General features: G+C 37.3%; 1 protein-coding gene across 4 annotated transcripts in view; it reads left to right on the top strand.

Moving 5' to 3' along the window:
• Positions 1 to 11151: 11151 nt before the first annotated feature.
• EPHB2 (EPH receptor B2) overlaps positions 11152 to 12084 on the top strand; it is a 200120-nt gene continuing 199187 nt past the window's right edge. For all 4 annotated transcript variants that reach the window (XM_063436983.1, XM_063436982.1, XM_063436981.1 and 1 more), the window contains exon 1: positions 11152 to 11380. In XM_063436983.1, coding sequence (XP_063293053.1) covers positions 11323 to 11380 — 58 coding nt within the window. In that variant the 5' untranslated portion in view covers positions 11152 to 11322. The remainder of the gene's footprint in view (positions 11381 to 12084) is intronic.

The raw sequence follows: 12084 nt of genomic DNA, 5'->3' as shown, positions 1-12084 counted from the left end.
GTAATGTGTCTGAGTGTATAACAGAGCTCCACAGTAATAATACTCCCGGTAATGTGCCTGAATGTATAACAGAGCTCCACAGCAACAATACTCCCGGTAATGTGTCTGAGTGTATAACAGAGTCCCACAGCAATAATACTCCCGGTAATGTGTCTGAGTGTATAACAGAGCTCCACAGCAATAATTCTCCCAGTAATGTGTCTGAGTGTATAACAGAGCTCCACAGCAATAATACTCCCAGTAATGTGTCTGAGTGTATAACAGAGCCCCACAGCAATAATACTCCCAGTAATGTGTCTGAGTGTAACAGCAATAATACTCCCAGTAATGTGTCTGAGTGTATAACAGAGCTTCACAGCAATAATAATCCCAGTAATGTGTCTGAGTGTATAACAGAGCTCCACAGTAATAATACTCCCAGTAATGTGTCTGAGTGTATAACAGCTCCACAGCAATAATGCTCCCAGTAATGTGTCTGAGTGTATAACAGAGCTCCACAGCAATAATACTCCCAGTAATGTGTCTGAGTGTGTAACAGAGCTCCACCGCAATAATACTCCGAGTAATGTGTCTGAGTGTCTAACAGAGCTCCACAGCAATAATACTCCCAGCAATGTATCTGAGTGTATAACAGAGCTCCACAGCAATAATACTCCCAGTAATGTGTCTGAGTGTATAACAGAGCTCCACAGCAATAATACCCCCAGTAATGTGTCTGAGTGTATAACAGAGCTCCACAGCAATAATACCCCAGTAATGTGTCTGAGTGTGTAACAGAGCTCCACAGCAATAATACCCCCAGTAATGTGTCTGAGTGTATAACAGAGCTCCACATCAATAATACTCCCAGTAATGTATCTGAGTGTATAACAGAGCTGCACAGCAATAATACTCCCAGTAATGTGTCTGAGTGTATAACAGAGCTGCACAGCAATAATACTTCCAGTAATGTGTCTGAGTGTATAACAGAGCTCCACAGCAAAAATACTCCCAGTAATGTGTCTGAGTTTGTAACAGAGCTCCACAGCAATAATACTCCCAGTAATGTGTCTGAGTGTATAACAGAGCTCCACAGCAATTATACTCCCAGTAATGTGTCTGAGTGTATAACAGAGCTTCACAGCAATAATAATCCCAGTAATGTGTCTGAGTGTTTAACAGAGCTCCACAGCAATAATTCTTCCAGTAATGTGTCTGAGTGTATAACAGAGCTCCACAGCAATAATACTCCCAGTAATGTGTCTGAGTGTATAACAGAGCTCCACAGCAATAATACTCCCAGCAATGTATCTGAGTGTATAACAGAGCTCCACGGCAATAATACTCCCAGTAATGTGTCTGAGTGTATAACAGAGCTTCACAGCAATAATAATCCCAGTAATGTGTCTGAGTGTATAACAGAGCTCCACAGCAATAATTCTCCCAGTAATGTGTCTGAGTGTATAACAGAGCTCCACAGCAATAATACTCCCAGTAATGTGTCTGAGTGTAACAGCAATAATACTCCCAGTAATGTGTCTGAGTGTATAACAGAGCTTCACTGCAATAATAATCCCAGTAATGTGTCTGAGTGTATAACAGAGCTCCACAGTAATAATACTCCCAGTAATGTGTCTGAGTGTATAACAGCTCCACAGCAATAATGCTCCCAGTAATGTGTCTGAGTGTATAACAGAGCTCCACAGCAATAATACTCCCAGTAATGTGTCTGAGTGTGTAACAGAGCTCCACAGCAATAATACTCCGAGTAATGTGTCTGAGTGTCTAACAGAGCTCCACAGCAATAATACTCCCAGCAATGTATCTGAGTGTATAACAGAGCTCCACAGCAATAATACTCCCAGTAATGTGTCTGAGTGTATAACAGAGCTCCACAGCAATAATACCCCCAGTAATGTGTCTGAGTGTATAACAGAGCTCCACAGCAATAATACCCCAGTAATGTGTCTGAGTGTGTAACAGAGCTCCACAGCAATAATACTCCCAGTAATGTGTCTGAGTGTATAACAGAGCCCCACAGCAATAATACTCCCAGTAATGTGTCTGAGTGTATAACAGAGCTCCACAGCAATAATACCCCCAGTAATGTGTCTGAGTGTATAACAGAGCTCCACAGCAATAATACCCCAGTAATGTGTCTGAGTGTGTAACAGAGCTCCACAGCAATAATACTCCCAGTAATGTGTCTGAGTGTATAACAGAGCTCCACAGCAATAACACTCCCAGTAATGTGTCTGAGTGTATAACAGAGCTGCACAGCAATAATACTCCCAGTAATGTGTCTGAGTGTATTACAGAGCTCCACAGCAATAATACTGCCAGTAATGTGTCTGAGTGTATAACAGAGCTCCACAGCAATAATACTCCCAGTAATGTGTCTGAGTTTGTAACAGAGCTCCACAGCAATAATACTCCCAGTAATGTGTCTGAGTGTATAACAGAGCTCCACAGCAATAATACTCCCAGTAATGTGTCTTTAAACTACAATAAATTATTTTAGAAACAAGATATTTTATTCTTGTCCCATAAATGGTTATTTGTAGCCAGGAAATCACCTCGATGTCCATTCTCTGAAAATGACATTTCTATATTTCCTGATATTGAGTGAGGCTCTTACTGGAAAGAGCGAATCAACATAATAAAGTAAAACATGCCCTTCTGTATCAAAGCTCCATAATGCTGAGACCACCTGGGCGTCTGTTAAGAAATGCAGTATGAGTCCATATGCACTTGGGCATTCTGTTATTATTGCATTGCAGCTGCATGCGCCCAAGTGAATGGCACTGAGGATCAAAGTGATTTGCATAGTGTGCTCTGGTTGTGCCAGGACCTCCAGACATATGATGTAAACAAAAAAAATAAAAAAAATAGAAATAAAAAAAATAAAAACTGGGCAGAATTTAAAACAAAAACTATATAAGTCCAATTTTTAGTTCGTTTTTGGTCTGTGCAAAAACAAGTCATAAAATAGTTCCACTTTAAATAGACACGTAGTAGGGGGCGCTGCTGCTGTGAAATTCTAGAATAAAACAAATTCTGAATTGAATATTGCAAATTAGGTTTAAATGTACTGCAGTTAGCTGTTCAGTGAACAAACCCTAGATATATTTGTGTTGCTTAAGTAGATATATAGCTGATTAATTAGGAGATAACGTTAGTGATCCAGGAAATGATTCTGGGAAATTCAATTTAAAATAATTATTATTTATAAATAGTAAAGATATTCTCCAGAGGTCTGCCATGAATGCAGATATTAACCCACGCAGGGCAAAAGGCAATAAGGGCCTAGTCCCAAGAGCTATCAATCTCCAATGAAATAGTACTCATAGTAATTGAAAGGCATTAATTTATGACATTTTATGTTAAGATGCCTTCAATTGCAGCAGCTTATATTTCATTTTATTTTGCATAAAATCACATCACACATCATCAATAAATCTTCTATTTGGGTAACTTGGAAAAACACAAAACGGAGGCATTTCCTATAGCCTCTCCATTAATTAATAGAACTTAAAAAAAACTATATCTATGCATGATATAGACAGATGGATATTTTCTACAGATAAGGATCACTAATCCCCATTTTTACATATCGAATCCTTATTCCAGTCTCCGAGTATCCCCTGCACAGCTGCTAACTTATATCATCTTTGGGGTAAATGAGACTGAAATATGATCTCAGATAAATAATTAAAATTTTCAGTCCAGGTGCTGATTAGTGGGCGTCTGAGCAAATGATACACAAAAATCCATCTATCTGTCTGTCTGTCTATCTGACCATCTATCGTTTACAGTTCCCTAAAATTCAGTCTTTGGTAAACAAACCCCACTTGGAATACTACTTAAAATAATGAAAACCCCAATATTTATAAAAATCAGCACGATAGACATTCAATTACTAATTCAATATTTCCTATAACATTTGTAAATAATGGCCCCTAGTTGTTATGGGGTACGTAAAATGTAAAATGTCTCCTAAATATACTGGACGTGAAAGGTCATTTTTCTTTTTTTACAATTAAATGATAGTGTGTTCATGCAATCTGTGCTTATTAGGAGTTTTCTTAAAAGAAAGCACAGAGTTTGAATCCAAACTAGAATCATGCCATTAATATGATCTCACATTAAAACATCACATCTTTTAGGGATTCATTGAATAAATAGTGAATTTCAGTCCATCATTTTTTTTCAAATCAGCTTTTTATATATAGTTAGAAAATTCAGTTTCAATACACAATTATTTACTGAATAATTAATAAACTCTGTAGCAAGGAAAGACAATTAAAAGAGGAGCATACAGATGCAGTGAATCGAATTTAAGATATTAAATTTAATTTCACTCTGCTATTATCACTGAAAAGGCACAACTAGGGCATTTCATGCAAATGAACTTTGATTTCCAATAAATACTCCTAAACAATAGCAATATATGCCTCCAAGTTTGACAAACATTTGAAAAAAAAAATCAACTGAAAATTGAACTAAAGTGTGAATTGTTGAGATTGCCAAAGTGAGTTCAATGTGAATTTAAAATTTGAAAACAAAATAGATAAATAGTAAACATTCTCCACATTAGATATATATTCTGTCTGGCTAAATTGCCCTAAAATGTTAAGTTCCCTCTTAATTTGTGCCAAATTCTCGACAAGTCACCGTTCAGTGACTAAGCCTGTATATGATAGGATTTGCCACGGATGAATCGTCAGTTCCTCAGGTTTTGCTGCTTTTTTTCAATGTGGATCTAAAGCTTTTACTGAAAGACTCAGTGGGCAAAACTTGTTAAACGTGAAAGTATTAATTATAGGGACAAAAATGTTTCCAAGACAAACAAACAAACCTGGCTGCCTCCCCATAAATGACACCAATAAAAGATCATAAATACTTGTGAAAGTCAGCCTTTTGGGGTAATTTAGCAATAAACGCCTATCAGATTTTGTTATCATACTCTGTCTGGACATCTCCCACCCCCAGCTATACATTGTCTACATAACTGACATGGATATACTGTAGCCTTATGTCCATCATTACAAAATGTACCTGTAGTACCTTATTGATCCCTTATTACATAGTACATACTGTATGTTGTCTACATATGTATCGTATGTGATCTATCATTCATTATGTAATGTATATACTATATATTATTATTACACTGTATGTATCGTATGTGATCCATCATTCATTAAGTAATGTATATACTATATATTATTATTACACACTGTATGTATCGTATGTGATCTATCATTCATTAAGTAATGTATATACTATATATTATTATTACACACTGTATGTATCGTATGTGATCCATCATTCATTATGTAATGTGTATATACTATATATTATTATTACACTGTATGTATCGTATGTGATCTATCATTCATTATGTAATGTATGTACTATATATTATTACACTGTATGTATCGTATGTGATCCATCATTCATTATGTAATGTGTATATACTATATATTATTATTACACACTGTATGTATCGTATGTGATCTATCATTCATTAAGTAATGTATATACTATATATTATTATTACACTGTATGTATCGTATGTGATCCATCATTCATTATGTAATGTGTATATACTATATATTATTATTACACACTGTATGTATCGTATGTGATCTATCATTCATTAAGTAATGTGTATATACTATATATTATTATTACACACTGTATGTATCGTATGTGATCTATCATTCATTAAGTAATGTATATACTATATATTATTATTACACTGTATGTATCGTATGTGATCTATCATTTATTATGTAATGTATATACTATAAATTGTTATTACACACTGTATGTATCGTATGTGATCCATCATTCATTAAGTAATGTATATACTAGATATTATTATTACACACTGTATGTATCGTATGTGATCTATCATTCATTAAGTAATGTATATACTATATATTATTATTACACTGTATGTATCGTATGTGATCTATCATTCATTATGTAATGTGTATACTATATATTATTACACACTGTATGTATCATATGTGAGCCATCATTCATTATGTAATGTATATACTATATATTATTATTACACTGTATGTATCGTATGTGATCTATCATTCATTATGTCATGTATATACTATATATTATTATTACACACTGTATGTATCGTATGTGATCTATCATTTATTATGTAATGTATATACTATATATTATTATTACACTGTATGTATCGTATGTGATCCATCATTCATTATGTAATGTGTATACTATATATTATTACACACTGTATGTATCATATGTGAGCCATCATTCATTATGTAATGTATATACTATATATTATTATTACACTGTATGTATCGTATGTGATCTATCATTCATTATGTAATGTATATACTATATATTATTATTACACACTGTATGTATCGTATGTGATCTATCATTTATTATGTAATGTATATACTATATATTATTATTACACTGTATGTATCGTATGTGATCTATCATTCATTATGTAATGTATATACTATATATTATTATTACACTGTATGTATCGTATGTGATCTATCATTCATTATGTAATGTATGTACTATATATTATTACACTGTATGTATCGTATGTGATCCATCATTCATTATGTAATGTGTATATACTATATATAATTATTACACTGTATGTATCGTATGTGGTCTATCATTTATTATGTAATGTATATACTATATATTATTATTACACACTGTATGTATCGTATGTGATCTATCATTCATTATGTAATGTATATACTGTATATTATTATTACACACTGTATGTATCGTATGTGATCTATCATTCATTATGTAATGTATATACTATATATTATTATTACACACTGTATGTATCGTATGTGGTCTATCATTTATTATGTAATGTATATACTATATATTATTATTACACACTGTATGTATCGTATGTGATCTATCATTCATTATGTAATGTATATACTGTATATTATTATTACACACTGTATGTATCGTATGTGATCTATCATTCATTATGTAATGTATATACTATATATTATTATTACACACTGTATGTATCGTATGTGATCTATCATTTATTATGTAATGTATATACTATATATTATTATTACACACTGTATGTATCGTATGTGATCTATCATTCATTATGTAATGTATATACTATATATTATTATTACACACTGTATGTATCGTGTGTGATCTATCATTCATTATGTAATGTATATACTATATATTATTATTACACTGTATGTATCGTATGTGATCTATCATTTATTATGTAATGTATATACGATATATTATTATTACACTGTATGTATCGTATGTGATCTATCATTTATTATGTAATGTATATACTATATATTATTATTACACTGTATGTATTTTATGTGATCTATCATTTATTATGTAATGTATATACTATATATTATTATTACACTGTATGTATCGTATGTGATCTATCATTTATTAAGTAATGTATATACTATATATTATTATTACACACTGTATGTATCGTATGTGATCTATCATTCATTAAGTAATGTGCATGCTATATATTATTATTATTACACTCTGTATATATATGTATATATATATTATATGTGTTATATTATGTGTTGTATGCTGTCCACCATTATATAGCACATATTACTTATCATTCATTACATATTTTATCAACCATATTGACTACATCACATTATATATATTTATTATATTGTTCACTGAGTGAAACATGCTCTTTTTTCTCTCTCTCTTTAGACTACACAAAAAATACATATATTATATATATATATATATATATATATCACACACACACACACACACACATATATATATTTAAAGATTATTAATTCTGATTATGGGGAATCTGATATATTTACATTTGAGAAGCAAATTATCATTAAAAAAACCAAAACATTAGGTCTATACAGCACACTTACAAAGATCAGTAATTAAGCGGAGGTCAGGGGCTTGCATATAGTAAACTAAGTGGGCATTTGGTACAGAGAGAATAGAGAATATTGATAGATGGCTACTTTCTGTATATCTGTTAATGTTCTTCTGCTCCTAAATCTATTATACTCTAAAAACGCCCTACTAATAGTGAACCTCGATATATCCCCCAAAATTGTCGACCATTAAGCCTTGTTGTAAACACCAGGAGAATTTACTTGCTGTAGGATGGGGCGAGAGGACATTAATAGCGGTCGGCCGGGGTCAGCAGCTGCCTACAATTATTGGAGAGTCTATATTGCCCCTAGGGAACTGTAGAAACTGAGAATTAAAACCGCGGTCACTTATATGATATAACAACATCTTATTATTAATAGGAAGAAATCCCAGGCCGAGGTAATATTCAGAAACTTTTAACAGATTCGCCCTCCCTGCAAAAACAAAGAGGACTTAAAAATCTGTGCATTACTTCATCCTAACAGTGCTCTAAGCTGAAGAGGTGGGGGTCAGTTATGACAGTACGTCTTGAGCATTGCCTACATCTCCCGGGGCGATTAACCTATTCTGTGTCATTAATTCCAGCATTTTCCCCCTAAACAGGAGGATTTTATTTGGTATCTGCCAAAAAATTCAAAATACAAAATCCCATGTCTAACTTTGGCTTGAATATAGCATTTTATCTTTCTGTGCATAAAACAAATTTGGTTAAAACATTCCTATAACATCATTGTTCTTTATTTTTCTTAAAAGCAATTCTTGATCTGTTGAAGATAAAACTCAGAATGGAGGGATGCACTCTCCCAAACTTGGCTTTCATACGCAGCTCACGAGTTAATTCTGTACAGAAATGTCTTAATACTATGGCTATATTGCTTTTCTAAATGTTTGAGGATTTTTTTTAATGTAAGTTTTCTAATGAGAAATTCACTTAATTATTTTATTGAACAATAAAAGCAGTAGTAATACTAGAATGTTCCTTTTTTTTTTTTAGCGAAAACTATCCAAAAATAAAATCATAATTTCAGCATTTGAAATCTTAGTTGATAACAATATCCAAAAAAAAAATTATGAAATAATTGTTGACATTATGTCTGCCAGTGATTGCCAGCTCTGGGGACAACTGTGTGTATTCGAACGTAATAGATCTTGGTTTGCATCAGAAGTGCTCAGTGGTCTTAACTAAATAAGTAAATAGATTCAGTTTTCGAAGAATGTTTAGAGAAAATGTACTGAACTCTTAAACATTTAAACCTTTAGTAGCAGATGCCTTATAGGTCTATATGCAGCCCTAAGTGGTGTCGCAGTTAGCACCCCACAACGTGTAGATGGTTTGCTCATGGGAGAAATTGATTGCTCAAGATAAAAGCTTATATATCTATTCTACACCATAAAAGTATTGTATCTGTCCCAAGGAACAATAGAACTTGCAGAGACCAGCCAGCCCCCCAGCAGAGTTCCATTCAGCAGCCAATGCTCCCCTATTCTCTGTGTTCATCTGACCCACTGATACATTGAATACACTGGGCTGTATTTTGTTTTAAACAAAAAGATGCGATTTTACAGATACAATGGGCTAATTTGGGAGAGGGAATGATGGATGCTCTGGGAGTTGTACAGAACAAAAAAAATAAAAAAACAAAAATGGTTGCTTTGGATTTGAAAGAGGGAGGAAAAATAATTCTACACTGAGTGATATCCTTGCTTTGTGGCCCATCTTATCAGGGAAATACAATGTAGCACTGAATTAAAGGCAGGATGTGGGGTGATTTATATTAGAACCTCCCTCGTCATACGGTCCCCCAAGTTTTAACTCCCTTTGTTAGCTTAGCATGTATCCGTTTCCAGGGTGTGGCCACAACGCTGTCCTCCAAAGTGTTACCCAACTTCTTATCCCCACTTACGCCTCCTCCACCTGTTCTCCCCCCTTGATGGCCCTCTCCACCTGCTGCCCCCCGACCCCCTCTTAATGTGGTCCCTGCTACTTGTTCTCCAGCCTTGGATGTCACACTTCACCTTTTCCCCCCAGATGTGGATCCCTCCACCTGTTTACCCCATCCGCCCCTGATGTGACCCTGTCATGGCATACCCTGTTTACACTTGTACCCCCACACACTACCCAGCCATGTGGCTCCCTCTATTACCCTCTCTATCCTCCTTCTTTTGAATGTGGACTCACACCGCCAGTATGACCCCCTCCCCAATGCATGTGGCCCCTGCCCTTAGGAAAGTGATTCTCAGTTCCCTGGTTTTGGTTCACTGACCCCAGTAAATATGCCCCCATTAAACACAGATATGGGTCCCTGAAACCCCCCAATGAATATGTCCCCAGGTTCCTTTGAATGTGGCCCCAGCCTCCTATTTCTGTGGCCCCCAGTCCACAATGCCTGTGTCCTCAAACCCACATGCATGTGGCCCCAAATCCCCTAAGCCTGTGACCCCCAGCCTCCTACTCCTGTGTCATCCAGCCCCCCATTCCTGTGGGCCCCAGCCTCCTATTCATGTGTCATCAAGCCCCCCATGCCTGTGGCCCCCAGCCTCCTATTCCTGTGTCACCAAGCCCCCCTTGCCTGTGGCCCCCAGCCTCCTATTCCTGTGGCATCCAGCCCCCCATGCTTGTGGCCCCCAAACTCCTATTCCTGTGTCATCCAGCCCCCCAGCCTCCTATTCCTGTGGCATCCAGCCCCCCATGCCTGTGGCCCCCAGACTCCTATTCCTGTGTCATCCAGCCCCCCAGACTCCTATTCCTGTGTCATCAAGCCCCCCAGCCTCCTATTCCTGTGTCATCAAGCCCCCTTGCCTGTGGCCCCCAGCCTCCTATTCCTGTGGCATCCAGCCCCCCCCCCCCCATGCCTGTGGCCCCCAGCCTCCTTTGCATCTCCCCCATTCCTGTGGCCCCCTCCCTCCTATTTGTGGGACATTGTGGCTAAAAATCTGGGCTTTCTCTGGCTGACGGACAGGTCAGGGAGAGACCATTCCGCCGGCGGGGGGAGCTCGATTCTACAGGTTCCACGACCAACCCCCAGCTCTCACCTTCCCAGCCCCTGCTATGTATTAACAGGCACAGCCTACCTTCCAGTCACTGAGGGGTTACACAGGCTGGGAACTGTCAGCCTGGCTTTCCTCTGACTGTCTTTAGATATGATGCTCCACCCCCCAGGCTGGGTGCAGATGGTATGTTCCCAGCCTGGGCTGTGCTGAGTCCCTTTCTCTCCCATTCCTGGATGCTCCATTCTACAGACTGGGAGCTGCTGCTGTGTCTCCTGTCCCCCCTGTCCCTGTGTGTGCACCCCCTAACACAGAGGGCACCTCCCCCCAATACTGGGCCTGGGGATCAATGGCTGGGAGGACTTTACCCCTGTACTGAGTGCCCTGCTCACCATGGATCCCTGCTGGATTGTCTGCCTGCTGGTGCTGCCCCTGGCTATGGCTGTGGAAGGTAAGCTCCTCTGCCAAACTCCCCTCCCCTCCTGTGCAGACATTGGGGTGCTGTGTTTCATGTTGCCAGGGTTTGGGGTGCAGTATTCTGTGCAATCATTCTGGGGGTGCAGTGTACATTCTGTGCACAAATTCTTGGCTTGCAATGTGCTGCTCAATGATTCTGGGGGTGCAATAAACTGGACAATGATTTTGAGGTGCAATGTGCTGTGCAATGATTCTGAGAGTGCAATATGCTGTGCAGTGATTTTGTGGGTGCATTGTGAAGGCTGTGCAGGGATTCTGGGGTGCAACGTGTTGGACAATGATTCTGGGGGTGCATTGTGTTGTGCAAGTATTCTGGGATTTTTATTGTGTTGAGCAGTGAGTCTGTAGATGTAGGGGTACACAGTGCTGACCATTGATTTTTGGGGTGCAATAAGCTGCAGGTTGACCTAGCTGGATGCACAAGATTTGTACTGGGCTAGGATGCTGTGCTACTGAATGAAAATTAGGCTATTGTAGGGAGCAGACAGAAATGCAGTAATACTGGGGTATCAGAGTATTCTGGGGTGCTGCCCTATTATATATGGACAGCGAGTTAATAGACAGGTTGATATAGACAAGCAGGATGCTGTAGATTTTAATATGGGGTTCTGGGTAGTCTGCAATCTAATTTTCAATGCAGGGTGCTGTGCAGTTAAACGTGGAGGCATTGGGTGCTAT

Source organism: Pelobates fuscus, chromosome 11 (genome assembly GCF_036172605.1).
Source record: "Pelobates fuscus isolate aPelFus1 chromosome 11, aPelFus1.pri, whole genome shotgun sequence".
Taxonomy (NCBI): Eukaryota; Metazoa; Chordata; class Amphibia; order Anura; family Pelobatidae; genus Pelobates; species Pelobates fuscus.
Note: the sequence above shows the minus strand (reverse complement) of the source record. Positions and strands in the feature narration are given on the sequence as shown.